This window comes from Pipistrellus hanaki, assembly GCF_964339955.1.
Source record: "Pipistrellus hanaki genome assembly, chromosome: 11".
Classification (NCBI taxonomy): Eukaryota; Metazoa; Chordata; class Mammalia; order Chiroptera; family Vespertilionidae; genus Pipistrellus; species Pipistrellus hanaki.
In genome coordinates, this window is record NC_140513.1 from 39283884 (window position 1) to 39301508 (window position 17625).

The 17625-nt window shown below is 35.2% G+C and overlaps 1 protein-coding gene across 1 annotated transcript in view; it reads left to right on the forward strand.

The window, feature by feature from the left end:
- The window catches only part of PTAR1 (protein prenyltransferase alpha subunit repeat containing 1), a 44356-nt gene extending 31662 nt beyond the window's left edge, over positions 1 to 12694 (forward strand). Inside the window, exons 6-7 of the mRNA XM_084899550.1 lie at positions 745 to 1049; positions 3475 to 12694. Coding sequence (XP_084755676.1) covers positions 745 to 1049; positions 3475 to 3817 — 648 coding nt within the window. The 3' untranslated portion in view covers positions 3818 to 12694. The remainder of the gene's footprint in view (positions 1 to 744; positions 1050 to 3474) is intronic.
- The last annotated feature ends 4931 nt before the right edge of the window (positions 12695 to 17625 follow it).

The window sequence follows — 17625 nt, forward strand, 5'->3', positions numbered from 1 at the left end:
AAAAATCCTCTGGTGGAACATGGTAGATCAGTGTACCCATTTGTGTTTGTTACCTGTTAAAGTTATTGCCAAATAATTTAATTTTTCATAAATGCTGCTTTAATTTTTTCCCCCCATTCCATTTCAAATTGTTTTGTTTGCAGGATTGATAACACATTTAAACAATTCATTGCTTAATTTAATCTAATTTACCTTTAAAAAATTATCATTGATATTAAGTGAGTTGAGTTGAATAGTAAGTAATAGTCATGAACTCTTGAAATTTACTGTTACTCACAAGTCATCTTTTTGTATTAAGTCTTTAGAATTAAGTTGTGAGCAAATCAGACATGGTCTTTGCCCTCAAGGCACTTATAGTGAAGAACAAATAATTACATTGAGTCTGTTATGGTAAGTTAGATATAGTAGATGTTCATTAAATATCAAAGGAATTTTACATCAAAATAACCTCTGAATTTATATTTCCCTTCAAGTGTGTGTGTGTGTGTGTGTGTGTGTGTGTGTGTGTGTGTGTAAAATCTCCAATTATTTTATAAGGGAATGTCGAAACTAGCATTTACTGAGCTTCCACTCAGCAACAGCACTGTGTATACACTCTATACAAAATAGTGGTAGGAATGGTGTTATAAAACACACACACACACACACACACACACACACAAAGGACAATTAAAGCAAGGCATTAATGGAGAAAGAAAAATTTGGGAAGTTTTTCGTCTCACCTTTCTTTCTTCTTTTTACAAGATTCTTCTTGATGAACTATCTTCTACTAAACACTGGGCATCCATGCACGTTTCAGACCACAGCGGATTTCACTACCGCCAGTTTTTGCTAAAGTCTTTGACTAGCCAAACTGTGAAAGACAGTTCTGTGTTGGAGCAAAACCCTTTGAGAAGTGAGCCAGCCCTACTCCTTCCACAAGGTGAAGCAGCAGCAGCTTCCACAGAGGAACCGAGGATAAATATTCCCCATCTTCTAGAGGAAGAAGTTGAATTCACCACTGATCTGATTGATTCCTACCCAGGACATGAAACCCTTTGGTGTCATAGGTAAGAGAAGGGAAAATTCATTTCTTTCATGAAGCTTGTGTGTTCTTATGAGACCTACAGAGGTCTTGCATCTGAGGCCTGCCTGTGTGGGTAAACATGTGATCTGCTTATGGAGCTTTGCCTCAGTGATTTGGAGGAGTTTGTGAAACCATATCCTCTTCCTCAGGATCATCATCAATAAGCGTTTTCCTCGTGTAGATGTTTGCCTTAGCTTAGCATGGTGGTATTCACCATTGACTGTACAGCAAAATAATATGTTACTTCCAAACTAAAAGTAAAAGTTTCTGCGTGTCTTCCTTGGAGATACTGATATTTAGCGTATCAGGGATGCTGCACTACCATTTGTTTTTTTAAAATACAAATAAAAAATCCTAACAATTAAATAGGATATACAGTTAGACCATTCATTAGTCACCGAGACTAGCTAAACTTCATTGTTCTTCAGACCATTATCTATATAATAAATGTCTAAGCAGCCATTATGGCTTATGCATTTATTATATAGAATGACTGATCGCTAAGATACGCACTGAGCACCATGGGGGCAAATCCTCAATGCGGGAACTGCCCCCTAGTGGTCAGTGCACTCCAACAGGGGGAGCGCTGCTCAGCCAGAAGCCAAGCTCACAGCTGGCGAGCACAGCAGCAGTGGCGGGAGCCTCTCCTGCCTTCCCAGCAGCGCAAAGAGCAGCAAGCTGAGCAGCAAGCCGAGTGGTATGGAGTGAGGGGTTCTGGACTACCAGAGGAGGCAGGCCGGGCTGAGGGACTCCACCCCAGTGCACTAATGTAGTACATTGGGCCTCTAGTTAAGTATAATCTCTTTGACACTGTCTTGTGTGTGTGTGTGTGTGTGTGTGAATAAACTGTATTTTGGGTATGTAACACAATTTTAGAAAATTCTGAGAAAGGGTTAGGAACTTCATAATTTGAGTTCTGAGCACATTTGATAGTACAGTAACTTCATGTTGGAAAGAAGTCCACATATGGGAACCCCTGATTTATTTTAGATCATCTAATTAGAGGCAACTTCATCTTTACAAATGCAAATTGTATTTCAGGTCATAGTATTCTGGTTGTAAACAAAAGACTTGCCTGTACTAGATAGGTAATGGGAATTTTAAATGTTTTAATATTTTTAAAGTTAATTGAGATTTGTCTCCTTTTCCCAGTCTAGATATAGTTAGAAGATGGAAGATAATCTCCCCTCTTTGGCACTTTTATAAATATAGAAATTTTTTTTTTCTCTTAAAAACAAGACACTCTTATTCCACATTTTCAAGAGAGAAGACAGATTTTGACTTATGTGTCATTTTGGTGTTAAAGATTATTTTGTTGCTGTTTTATATTTAGGCATATTAATAACAAGGCTCAGAGGATTTTAAAAATCTATTTGTGTTTGAGAGAAGCTAGATTAATGGAGCAGAAACTGTCTTTGTTCATGTAAAGATTAATTGGAGTTTGGGATAGGCGTGGGGAGAAGAGATAATTGGGATGGCCTATCTACCTACAAGCCAGTGTTCTATTATAGATTCATTGCCCCAAGGCAGTTTATCTGTCCTTTAAGTTGTGTCCTCTATATGGTGGGTGTATGTTCCCTGTTTACTCCCACATATGCTGGGAAAATGGATAGTATTATCTTTTTAAGGGCTTAGAGTTACTGATATGCTGATGAGAGAATACGACCTGGATCCTATATAGTTTATCATATTGTGTAGAGTAGATGTGCACTCCACTGCGTCAGATTTTTGGAGATTAGGCACATGGATCTTCATTTTCAACAAATAACCCCCATGATTCTAAGGGCAGGAGACCGGCTCTGCTTAGGGGAAGTATAGCAACTGTGTCTTGTAACATACTTCACTTGGAGTCCAGCACATCCCTAATGCATGTGGATTTTTAATGAGACTGAGTGATGTATTTAGGGGAAGTTCATGTGGTTTCTACATAATAAGACCAACTGCAGCAGACTGTTCTTATTAAAGAAAGTATTGGATAGAGGCCATGGACTAAGCCCTAGAGGAGCTATTTTATCCCTTTGCTTCGGAATCACTTGTCTTTTGGGATATCAACAAGGTTTGTATTTTAATTTATAGTGGAGATTGGGCTAAAACCTAATTTTGATTTTGTATTACAGTTTACAAAGAACAACAACTTGAAGTGATTGTCATCATCTCAGTTAATGCTATTTAAAAAGCTTTCTCACAAACCGGTAATCTGGACTTGTAAGGCTAGTAAAATACCCAGAGACTTCATCATAACTATTATTCCTCCTTTTGCCAGATAATTCTGAGTTATGAATGGAGCAGTGACTGAGTACTGTATGTTTTGAAATTATCAACTTAGTTTTTTGTTTCCTCGAAAAGCTTGACCATGTGATGTGATCATTTCCCCCCTTTATTCCCTCTCACTCCCTCCTTTTTCACAGGCGGCATGTTTTCTACCTTCAACATCACTTAAGCAGTAGTTTTCCTCACAGTGTGACCACATTGTCAACTGCAGACAGCCTTGTGGGGACTTCAAGTGACTTGCACCACATCCCAACAGGCCCTCGCACAGCTCAGGCAATGGAAGTGGATGGATTGAGTGACTCAAGCAAGCAAGGCTATTCCCAGGAAACAAAACGCTTGAAGCGGACCCCAGCTCCACATTCCGTAGGCCTGGAAATGGAACACAGGTTCATCGATCAAGTGTTGTCCACTTGCCGGAATGTAGAGCAGGCCAGGTTTGCCAATGCATATAGGAAATGGCTGGGTACGTTGAGTCAATGAAAAAGGTGGACTATTCCTGCAAGGTTCCCCTTTTAGTGCAATATTGCTTTCCTTTCTTATTTACATAGCTGCATGAACCGTCTGCTATTAGCTAACCACATATTCTTCATCTTTAGGTTAAAAATCCAAGACCTTTCATCTTATTTATTTTGTTAAGAACTGGCATTCCTTTGGGGACAAAATAATTGTGTACTTTCTTCCTGCTAAACAGTGAGTCTTAATTTTCTTCTTTGAAACTTCTCGTCCTTTCTATTTCTAGACTTGTATATTTCTAAAAGAAGCCTTCCAGGCTTCTTATTTGGTTCTTCTAGCTAGTTCAACACCTCCACCCATCTTTGGATAGACTAATTTTTTAAAAAATTAAAAATGTATGTTGTAGTTAAGTTTAGAAACAATACAAATGCAAAATTACCCAATCTAATTGTTGTTTTGAGAATCAAATGGCCAGATGGATGGTTATGAGAATATACAAACCATTTCTTTCTCTAACATGTTTTACAAGTTATAGACCAAGATAACCAAAGTCAGACCGTTGGAACTTATATGAAAAACATGCTTCCAATGTAATCCATTTTTAAAATGGTTATTTTAAAAAATAATAATTTTAAGAGTTTATGTAATTGCAGTACTGGAAAATTGTTTTTATTACTAGTTTTGATAGATTGTTTTTAACCTCAAATTTGGTATATGCCAAAAACATTTAGATCAATGCTTATAAAATCAACTAAAAAAATCTGGAATGCCATTTTTAGTTATTACTACTTATTTTCCTTCCAATTTACCATAAAAAATGGGAGAAATAATGCATAGAAATGTATCCATAAAAAGTTTCCTTTTTAAAAACTTAAGTTATTGAGGATACACTGGATAAACTACAAAATTTTTATGAAATGATTATTAAAGATTTACTGGCAAAAGCCAGGGAGACAGAATAATTTTGAAGGTTAATTCTTTAATCTTTATTTTAAAAAATAAAACAATTAAAAAACTTTGATACTAAACTTATCAGGGATGAGATACCAAAGTATCCACCTTATAGCTATCTCTTACCTTTTCAATAACAAGGGCTGTTTTTTTCAGGTTGGTTGGGTTGAGGGTGGAGTTAGAGGGATAGCAGGTAATATCTATTTTCCATTATTATATTTTGTTAGTATATTATTATATTTCCCATTCATAAGAGGTCTGTGCTCCTTATTTCCACATACCTGTCTCTTTATTTTCCCAATCTGTTCCTTATTTTTGGTCACTTTCACCTTTGTCTGTTTTTCCTTATCTGTGTTATTTCAAGGACATATTCTGAAGATATTCTTCCCTATTTCCAGTGAATTCCATATTCCATTAAAAACACGCACACATGAAACATGAATATGAGCTGCTCCTCTAAAAGTTCCTCTGGTGATGGAAGCTGTCTTGTCCCTTGTACGTAAAGAATGTGAGTCATAGTGGCAGAAACCATTGTGGCCACCATGTTTTATCTGTTCTCCTTTACTAGCTAGGTCACCCATAGTGCAAAGAGATGATGTAGGGAAAGGCAGACCTCTCCTATCACTGTTATGGAAACTCTGGAATTCAATGAGACATATTGCTGTAAGAGAAAAGAATAAGTCCTTTACTTGTGCATCATGATTTTGTTGAGTGGCAAAATGTTGAGACTTAAGAACACTAGAAAAATTCTCCAGCCTGGTTCCTATAGACAGAAGGTGCTCTTACCTCTGCAGGCAAAATTATCCTTTTGTAGCTTTTACAGTATTTTAGTGAGAAAATAATTGTCATTATAAACATAATTCCATGGCCCTTTGTGTGCAAGGCATATTTTGAATCAAATACCTCAAAGATAAACCATTAATTTGTGATCTTCAGCATCTACAGGTACTGAGGGGAAATTACAAAAGAGATGGCATGGGAGATTCAGCTCATTCCACTAATATATGTTGCCAAATTCTGGCTTCACTCAGTATTACCTTTTTTCTAAGCATCATTTTAAGTAGCCCAACTTGTAGGGCTTCTAAATGCTTTAATGTTAGAGTGTTCAGGACATGAATATAGAAAAAAAAAAATCTGTGAAACAGCAGCTAAAATTTATAGTGCTCCACATTAAAAAATATATATTTGTATTGATTTCAGAGAGGAAAGGGAGAAGAAGAGAGAGACAGAAACATCAATGGTGAGAGAGAATCATTGATTGGCTGCCTCCTGCATAGGATCCTCCACTAAGGATCTAGCAACTTAGGCATGTGCCCTGACGGAGAAGTGAACCATGACCTCTTGGTTCTAAGGTTGTCTGTCATTCAACCACTGAGCCACACTGGTCGGGTCACATTTTTTATACCTTTCACAGACTATCTTGCTCATCTTGTTAACTGTCTTCATCTGTAGTAAGTCTCTTAACTCACCACTTTCTGAAGCCATGCAATTCTTTAATATCTTGGTCTCTCATCTTCCTAATAAAGTTTTAAGGAGGAGTGAAAATACAAATATTCAGAGGGTACTGTTTGTACGACTTTTTTGTGCTGTTTCTAAAAATTTTATTTTTAAGTGTTCATCCACAGAAAAACCTAGTATTGTCCTATATGGTTGTATTTTTTTCCCCTAAATGGTTGACACCTAAACTCACTAGCTGTCGCATAATATCTCTTTGACTGAATGAGCTCATTCAGTGGAAAGGATGTATCTATTTTTTGGGATGTTAGTCTTCACTTACTTTCTATAAATATGTCATTGTTAAACGATGGTTTAGGTTGACATACATTTCATCAAACTTTTACTGTAAGAATAGTACACCCTGTGGGTCATGCATACCACTGACATGCAAGAAGCAGTAAGCTTGTCAGTATCTTCACACACCACCACTAACCCATCCTTTAGTGCACCTGTTTTGATAATACGGTGTTTCCAAATTCTACTTGCACATTGTGAAGGTTTGTTAAATATGTATTCAATTAATGAAGGACTAACTGTTTGAATAGGGGAAAGATTGATCATGAGTGACAGGGTGAGTTATGATTGAGAAATTAATGGATTAAAGCAATGGGCTGTGAATGAATGATATATTCTAGCTTTGTGATTCTTTAGTGGAGCTATTGCATATTGAATAAGTTAATTTTATATAGCAGTTTTGTTTAAGCTTGTTAAATCCCATCCAAGAAGTATAGCTCTGTAATTACCAATTAGTTGTACTTTAATACATACTAAAAATAATAGGACTAATGAAGCCTGCTTGCATTAAGAACACTATTTTCTGTTACGATGTTGCAGAAAAATCTTACCAATATAGCCAGAAGTCACTTAGGGGCATCTGAAGAAATTCTCTAATTGATCTGTACCAGTGAATGGATAGTCATTTTGTACTTCTCCTTTTCCCCTCCCAAACTTGAACTGTGGACTTTTTAGATATTTCTTAAACCTCTGTAAATCATTTTTTAAATTTAAGGATTTGGTACTTTGTGTTCCATTTTTCTTTTCTAGGTTCTAGCATTTTATTACCTTTTTGGAAACTATGGACACAGACTTTCAGTCATTTCTTATTCTTATGGTACGGTTCTAATTTTAAGTTAAAGGCTCCATGATTGATAGGACTAAATGTATACAGAATGTCACTAAAAGCCACTTAAATCTTCAGATAAGGGCTTACGTAACAAGAGGTGGAAACAAGTTCTTGGATTTGTATGTGGCATTTTGTAGGAAAACATATATAGGGGTAGACCTTGTGTCATTTAGTAGATATATTCAGGTCATATCAGCTCATGCTTATTGAGATACACACACAGAGAGAGAGAAATAGAGGGAGAGGGGTGGGGGAGAGAGAGAAAGAGAGAGAGAAAATATGTGTGTGTATAAAGAAAACTTTTAATATTGTTGAGAACAAGTTATCAGTCTAGTAATTTTATATAGCACAGATGGTATCTGACACAGGCGCTGAGTACAATTTGGGAGTGCAGCTACCACTTACACAATAATCTGTCTCAACCTCAGTTCCCTGAATTACAGAAGATGCTAAAGATTTAGTTAACCCAGGAAGTAACATACAATCTTTTTTCCCATAAAGCTTTTGTAAGCTTACAGTTATTTTGTTATTAGAAATTTTTATTTTAAAACTTAAATGTTTAAATTATGCTAGAAAATTTAAATAGCATTGTACCAACTGAACTTTTTGTCTTCTGAATAAATTTCTCAAATAGAACCACTGCAGATGCTGTCACTTTACAGACGTGCCGCTGCTTCCCATGCTTGGGGGAACTCTGCCCTGCGCTCCTGTTCAATGAAGTGCATTGGGGCCCAGGGATCTTAGGCAGTTCAGTGTGATGCAGGCAGTAAGCAGGGAAAATCAGCCCAAGAATTCTACTTAATATCACACAGTGTCTTTTAAAAATAACTATACATACTGTGTTAATTCGAGTGCCTTTCTTTTGTGGGGAGCAAGATTATATTTAAGTCTAATGTTTAGGTAGAAAACAGAGGACAGAAGTTTTATTGAACTGTTGATTGTGACTCATTCCAATTGCTAGGCATGGTTCCCATGGAGTATTTTATCTAATGAGATACTGATATGAGCAGATGGGATGATTTGGTTTGCATTTCATTAGTTATGTTTAAGCACCCTACCAAGAATTCATTCTTCTGTGGGGTTGAAGGCATCACATGTAAAGTATTGCATGTGTGTAATGAAACATCAGCCTGGAACCCACGCAGTCTGTGTTCAAAGGGAAACTGGCTCCTTCTGCTGAAAGAAATGCAGTATGATTGTCCTAAATGAATATTTTGCCTCACTTTAAGGACTTCCAAGAATTACCTCTCAAATCCAGGCCTATGTTAAGATAGTTGGAAGGAAAATTAATGGGAACTTTATCCTTTCAAATATTAGAGGAAAGAAGCAAATACTGAGATGAAATTTCACATGTGGCATTTTATGTACTTTGGGTATGTAAAGGGGAGGGATAGGAATTCCATATTTCAAAATAGCAAATAATTTTTAATTGTAATTTTATAAAAATAAATAGCTAAGGATTCCAAAGTGCTTTTCAGAGGACTGTTGAATAACATATTCCAGTAATATATGTCATGTTCATAGTTGAGACAGAAAACCATTGTATCTATTGGGATCTGGGGTTGGGGTACCTTCAGCTCCCAACTCTCCCGGCATGTTAACGCTGTAAAACCAAACTCTGATAGGAAAAAGCAAAAGAGAGAGAGAGAAAGCAGCAGTTTCATCTGCTCATGAAACCTTGTGCTTCCAAGAATATAAGCTATATATATAGTTTGTGCTTTGGGGCAATAATATGTTCCACAAAACTGACCCTGGCATTTCTTTTAAATTAGTCTGTTGTTATTCCTCAGGGTGTAGAAGATTTAGTAAATTTAGGACAAAATTTTATATTCAGTGGCAAATAAGAAAAGGCAAAAATATGCTAAATAATTACTAGTTCTTAAAACTGTAGTGTACATAGTATTTTTTATGAACCACTACCAGTGCAGTAGCACATAGATGCTTCGTGACTGCCTCATTGTTCATCGTGCTACTTCAGTCCCTATGGCTCTATTAGGAATGTTCTCCACATGTCTTGTCTGGAAACAACTATTTTTCACGTTTGACAGAGATAGGGGTGTTTCAGTGACATTTTCAGTTTTTGGAAATCCTACTGAAGAAAATGATTACTGTTTTCAAACTAACTGACAACTATCAATATTTTGCGTCTTAAAACTTCAGGTTCCCTAAAAGGGTGTTTTTTGTACATGTTCAATACATTGCATAGTGCTCCTTGTAGGAATACAACAGGTCAGAATTGTTAAAGGCCAGAAAATTGAAACTAGCTTATCTCTGTCTTCTCACCATTGTCCATATTCTTAGTTTTAGGAGAAATAAAGTGCATAAGATACATAACCAAGTTCAAATATGCAAGGCAAAGATTGTAAGTGAAATTTAGGTACTTTTAAAGCATATGTGTATGTGTGTATACATGTATATATGTATGTACATTTTAATCAGATTCAGAACTTGAATTTATATTGTGGTTTTACAAAGAATTTTATCTAAGGATTTTTATTTTCATATTTGCTTACAGTGCTCCTGTTTAAAGGCTTTTTTTTTTTTTATTAGACCAACTCCCTCAAGCAAAATTGGGACCCTGAATTAATCAGATATTAATGTAAACGCTATTAAGTCTTTAGTTGCTCACAAACCATGATTTTCTGGCTTTTCTTCCATATCATTAGGGAATCAGCCTTAATTTTATGTGTATCAGTCACTTTCCTTAAAGTACTATGCACCATACTTCAGATGGTTATTTTTGTCTTTATAAAGTAATCAATAATAAATTGAAGTTTCTTAATGTCAAAGGGATGAACAATTTTACATGTCCAGATGTTGACTCATACAGCATTCAATAAAAAGTGCTCATACATTATCTTCCCTCACAAATATCATCTGACATTTGAAGTAGGTCTTTTTTCTTATTGGTTAAAGAATGAGAGTAAACAATGCAGTCATAGTAGGTGCTCAATAAATAGTCATTTATTGATCTACTATCAAAATAATTGAGCTTTCAGAAAGGAGACTGTTGTCATCTTTCACTGAGGAGTATATTTTTAGAGTAATATATGTTTGAAACTGAAAAATTACATCATGGGATATGAATTTTCAGGCTTATTTCGGTTGGCGTTAGTAACACGTAATGAAACTTGTTCATGTAGATTGGTCTGAAGATAGGGGATGTGAAAAGTTTAAGTAGCTTTTTGTACAAGGCACAGTAATAAATGCAGCTGTCTTTGTAGGCTGCTGAACGGGAGAGAACTGCTGTAGTCTTCTGCAATCAGTTTCTATTTGGAGTATCCAGTATTACCTGGTTTGAATTCTGTTTATTTCCCCCTAAATCTTGGTTGCTCTCCAGTATCTAAAAAGTGGTGATGGTAAAATATTAAATAATTTCTTGCTACTTTTCTCAGAACATCTTTAAAGTAAGGGAGACATTTTTATGAATGATATAGTAGTTTCAGAATCTGCTCATTTGTGGCTTTCAGAGCATTTTTGGAATGCTCTGTAATTCCAATGGAAATTAGAAACAGATGTAAACAATTAAACATTCTAGCCTGAGCTGTGAGGAGCAGAGTGTGGAGCATAGTTGTAATTGGGTATTGGCTCCCGAAGAGGTTCCTGATGCATGACTCTGAGGCTGGCTTCTGGCTGGGGTGACCACGGGCAGTATTGTGATTTGGTGTGTGTTGTTCCTAGGAGAATAATGGAATGTGCACTAGATTAACTTGTTTTTAAGTTGGACAGAATAAAAATTGAGGTATTATAAGTATGCCAAATATTTATACACTCAATTATAAAAACTAGAAAAAGAAAGGAGAAGAGAATGATGAAAGGTTAATGATTTTTTTCCCCCAGTAGCTTTTAAAATTTTTTAAATGCAAATCTCTTGGACACTAGGCTATTGCTTCAACACTGAGAGACTTTAAGGGATAGTTCTCAGATACTATATTCTGCTATTAGAATTCGCCATGCGTATTAATTTGACATTACTTGAAGATTTTCCCCAAAAATGGAGTATTTAAATAAGGTGCAGTCAATATTGTGTTAAGATTCTCTTACAGGTTATGGTTAAATAGTCAAGTTACATATAGGATCTGTGGTGCAAGATCAGATCCTGGGCATTAAATGTTTGGCTAATAATTTATTTCTCTGAAGATAATAATTGTCTTCATTCTGATTGCATTGATATTTAAGAAAATCTGTCCTTCTCCACCCCCTAAAAAACAGTCATTGAATTTCCTTCAGTTCTCACCATATAATAATTGACACTTTTAAGGATTATTTTTACCCTTGAACTGTATACTTTGCAGAAGAATAAAAATAAATTCTGCAGTAATGTGTATGCAGAGGGTGCTCATGTGTTCTGGGAGTCAGTACTCCACAGTGCTTAAAGTATGATGCTAAGTTCTAAGGCTAATGTCATAATTAGAGATTGCCTACATTAGCTCTGTCCAATAGAAATGAATGTGAGCCACATATGTAATTTTTATTTTTTAAAAAGGTGAAATTAATGTTAATATTATTTTTATTTAATCCAATATATTAAACATGTTGTTATGTAAGTATGTAATCAATATACAAAATTATTGAGATATTTTACCTCTTTTTTTTTAAATTTAGCATTGTATTCAGAGTGCATCTCAGTTCTGACTAGCTACATTTCAAGTGCTCCAATAGCCATATGTGGCTAAGGGCTACTATATTGGACAGTGCAGACTCATAGGGTACAAAGTATGACTTTATTTTAAATTGGGAGATGGTAAAAGGTAGGGCATGAAATTATGGTACTTTAAAAATTATTTACTATACTTAGAAAAGTATCTAATAGGATTATACACTCATTTTCCTTCATCGTTTTAAATTTGCTCTAGAAGTAGACTTACCCTGTTTCAGTTTGCCAAATATTACATAAGAAGGAAGAAATTCCATGCCATGTAAAATACCATGATATACTACTTATAACAACACATTATCAATAATACATTTTTCAATGAGTTCACTAAATTCTGTCCTGTTTCTTCAAAATAATAGCTTAAATTGCATGTTAATTGTATGTCTGTATTTTTTTATATTATTCGTACTATACAATAATATGTATTAACAGACAGCCTTAGGATTCTGATCTTCCTATGTAGCTGTCTCCTAGTACTTACTAGTACACTTACTAAGTTGTAATAAATGGCAGAAAAGTAGAATGAGCCTTTTTTTTTTCTATTAGATTTGTTTTTATCATGTGATCACCATGTATCAAGCCTGCTATAAATTACTGTATTTCCGTAGAACATGGAAAATAGTGTTTATGTCTTATCTTGTTTGCAGTTTCTAAGTAAACTTCTCATCTCCTGAAACGAGTGTCATGCGATTTTATTGTTACTTGCAGTGGTGGTTTAAACTCCACTCCCATTCACCAGCCTGTCTGTCCTGTGGAACTGCTCTGCTGGTGGGAGTGGGGAGGGCTCTGAGCTGTTGCCTAAGTGACCAGTGAGTTCATTACCTGCATTTGCAGAAAGAATAACGTCATTTGTGTCAAGGATATAACAGAAATGTCAAAAACAAGTTAGAAATATTGTCACCGTCTTTAGAGTGTATTAACAGTGACTAATTGACTTATGCAAGCCATTATAACTAGATATGCTTTTTCAATATTTCAAATGAAGTTACTAGCAGGGAATGAGTCAGTTATTTTAGTGTTATACCCCATGTATTTTTAATCTGGAGTCTCACTTCTATATACAGAGTGTTCCCCCCAAAATGCATACATACTTACACAGCTGATAGCTCAATTTTGAAAATGAAATATAATTTAATAAAGAATGCCTTTATAATTGTTCATAGTTTATGTATACTTTATTGGGATACCCTATATTAGAAGTTAGAGACACAGCATTCAGAATTACTTAGGTGGTAGAATAAAAGAGGCTGAAAAGTATTTGATAAAGTTGACACTTCTTCATTTAGATTTTAAATGTTTTAAAAGGATGTTTTGTGGGAAAGGTCTTTTATAACTTTGTCCCATGACTATTTAGGGTTATATTACAAATAATACACTACTATTATCTGCATCTATTTTTGGTAGGAAACACGATATAGAATATATTTTGCATCATATCAAGGTACCACAAACTGTTTAAAAGCACTGTGTTGTTTTTGTTTTGATATCGAGGAAAGGGAACTACCTTACTAAAGACAGTCTTGATAGTAACCAGAGTATATAAGACGTTTGACTACAATTAATATTAGTCAAAGCATCTCTAGGAAATGGAATGTTTCTTGAAATGAAAGATAAACAATAGTAACAGAGGCAGGATGATGCATTGGCTAATTAGCAGTTGTCTACAGTTAGTACCACTTTACTCATGTTGGAAGCTCAGGATTTTTCTTTTAATGCTTTTTTTTTTAGGTGAAGAAGTGGTGTTATTAAAAAAATGACATGGCACCTATATTCTCCACTCTAAAATGGCTAGGTTGGGCATCAGCTTCATTTATAGTATGCTCTTTGTAAATGCAAAGTACAGTATCTTTATATGTGTCTTGTGTCAAACTAGAAGTTGAAAATAGAAGCAATAAGTCTGCAGTATTTCATAGATTCCTAGCTGCCAGGAAGAATTCTTTACCACTCCTTAATTATATGAACAATAGACAAATAATACTCCTGAATTTACACTTTTATCAGAATCCTCTGGTGATATAAAAATTTTTGTATTCGATTCCTCATATACCTCTCACAGTAATTACTAGTATAGTCTGCTTTCAGTGGAGGGGAGCTAACTGGGCTGAAATGGCCATCCATCATATTTTTATAGTCTCCTATTCCTTAAGTTGCCAGTGATCTCCCTAGACACACTGTTGAGAACATTTGAAGGGGTAAATAAATGGGATTGTTGCAGCATCAGTCACCCCATTTGTTTTATTTTCAAGGAAATTTTGAAATCCTACCATCTACTAAGGTCCCCTGAAGCAAAATTAATCACCAGTTCTCTTTTGTCTATAAGTGGGGACACATCTAACTTGTGGCATTGATCTGTTACGTGTCTTATGTTATTCCATGTGAAGAAAAACTTTAATTAAACCAGATTGTGTAGCATTTATAGGGATAAAATCAAAATAAGCGATTCGGTAAATTGGAATTTTCCTATAATATACTATGAAGCCATAAAAACAATATATATAAGTACATGTAAAAAGCCAATTTTTATTTATTTTGTAATCCTCACCTGTGGATATTTTTCCAATGATTTTTTTTTTTTTAGAAAGAGGGAAAGACAGAAACATCAATGTGAGAGAAACACCAATTGGTTGCCTCCTACAGGAGCCCTGACCAGGGTCTGTGCTGGGGAGGAGCCTGCAATCCAGTGCCCTTGATCGGAACTGAACCTGGGACCTTTTGGTCTGCAGTCCAGTGTTCTATCTACTGAGAAAAACAGGCTAAGGTGCAAATTAATTTTTTAAAGTAAGTTAGAGAGTACTGGAGGACTCTGTAAAGTTCTAATTTAAATATTTTATTTTATTTTTTAATATATTTTATTGGTTTTTTTACAGAGAGGAAAGGAGAGGGATAGAGAGCCAGAAACATCGATGAGAGAGAAACATTGACCAGCTGCCTCCTGCACACCCCCCACTGGGGATATTCTCACAACCAATGTTCATGCCCTTGACCGGAATCGAACCTGGGACTTTTCAGTCCGCAGGCCGACGCTCTATCCACTGAGCCAAACCGGTTTCGGCATAATTTAAAATTTTTTAATTCCCATTTCCAATATGGCATGACCAACACCCCTACTGAATACAACTAAAAATGTCGGAAAAACTAGATACCTTCAAAGTTTCTACTGAAACTGCATAACACCAATAGAAAAAGTCTTAAAAGTAACAGAAGATAAAAGGTATTAAATCAATAGCTGACTTCTTGTAAGCAACATTTAAAATTAGAAGACAGTGGGAATGATACATTCAATGTGCTAGAATTGTGTAACTGAGTTTGTAATGTTGCAGGATACAAATAAAATTGTATTTTTATACTTGCAATGAAAAATATAGAAATAAAGTTAGGAAAGCAATTCCATTTACAGTAGCATCAAAGAGAATAAAATACATCAGAATAAACTTAACACGTATAAAACATTTTCTGAAAATGATAAAAGTGTTGAAATAAAGAACATCTGAATAATTGGAAAGCCGTCCTATGTTCATAGGTCAAAACACTTAGCATTATTAGATGGCAATACTATTCAAACTGATCTACAGATTCAGCATAATCCCTATCAGAATCCCATCTGACTTTCTTTTTAGAAATTGACAAGCTGATTATAAAATTCACTTGGAATTGCAAGGGATCAAAAATAGTTATCACAATTATAAAAAAAGATCAAAGTAGGAGGAATCACAGTTCCCAGTTTTAAAAATGACTCCAAATCAAGGTGCTGACATAAGGACTGATATAGAGATCCATGGAATAGAAAGTCCAGGGGGAAAGTACAAGTACAGTCAGTTGTTATATGACAAAGTTGCCACCACCTTCAATGGAGGGCAGGGAAACAGTCTTGTCAATAAATAATTTTGGGACAGCTGAACATCGGTATGCATGGGAAAGAATTAATTTGGATTCCTACCTCACACCAATCACAAAAAGGCCTAAATGTAAGCTAAAACTACAAAACTTTCAGAAGAAAACATACATGCAATTTAAATATATATATATATATATATATATATATACATATATATATATATATATTTTATTGATTTTTTACAGAGAGGAAGGGAGAGAGATGGAGTTAGAAACGTCGATGAGAGAGAAACATCGACCAGCTGCCTCTTGCACACCCCCCACCAGGGATGTGCCCGCAACCAATGTACATGCCCTTGACCGGAATCGAACCCGGGACCTCCCAGTCCGCAGACCGACGCTCCACTGCTGAGCCAAACCTGCCCCAGCACATGCAATTCTTTGTGGCCTTTTATTAGGTTTTTTTTTTTTTTTTTAGATGTTACAAAAGCATAAATAATGAAAAAATAGGTAAGTTGGACTTCTAAACTAAAAACTTTTGTATTTCAAATGATATTATCAAGAAAGTGAAAAGGAAAACCACAGAACAGGAAAGAATATTTATAAATTATATCTGATAAGAGATTAGTCTCCGAAATATATTTTTAAAAAGCATTTACAACTCAATAATAAAAAGCAAATGATCTAGTAAGTAATGAGCAAAGGACTTGAACATTTCTTCATAGAAGATTACAAACGTCCAATAAGCACATGAAAAGATGCTTAACGTGATTAATCATTAGAAAATGTAAATCAAAGCCACGCTGCGATATAATATATTTACATGTATACCCATAGTTTAAAAAATGTTGGTGAGTAGGTGGGATTCTGAATTTAATTTTCTAAATTACCGTTCTTATGATGTTTATGTTCTTAGATGAACGTATGTTTAAATGATTTTTTGAATACTCTAATTTTTTTTGGAGGGGGGAGAGGGAAGACTCACAGCCCAGCAGAGTTTGCTACTAGCCAATTAAAAGTTCATAGGTAAGCCACCTGAAAACACAGTGTTATTTCTCTAAATAAGATGCTCAGTTAGCCATTATGTATCCAAATTAGGTATCCAAGAGAATGATATCTAATGAGTTTCCTATATCCAGGAAACACATCACAAATTGCAAATATAACTAAATAGGAATAAATATGCTTTGGGATTTGTTGAGTTACTTAAGTCTATATCAGAGTAGATACAATATATATCAAAGCAGAAACGAAGGAACAGAAGAGAAAAAATGGAAATCAATATAGCAAAACCAGACATCTGGCTTGTGTATTGGTCTAACCTTGAGCAATGTCATAATTTTAAATGACTACAAGAGCGTACTGTCAGTAAATGTGTAAAGCTGGCTGGATGTAAAACCACATGCTGAGCTCCTCATATTTTTACTTAGTTACATTGCCTTTTAAAACACTGTGACAGCCCGGCCAGCATGGTTCACTAGTTGAGCGTCCACCTATGAACCAGAAGGTCAAGGTTCGATTCCAGGTCAGGGCACATGCCTAGGTTGCAGTCTCAATCACCAGTGGGGGGTGTGCAGGAAGCAGCCCATCAGTGTCTCTCATCATTGATGTTTCTAGCTCTCTCTCCCTCTCCCTTTCTAAAATAGCATAAATATATATATTTACAGTTTAAATATATAATTTACAGTTTAAAGGCGGTATATGATGCACTCCTAGATCACAGATGGCTTTATGTATAACTATTTCACTCCAAATCTTTTATACTCTTTACTA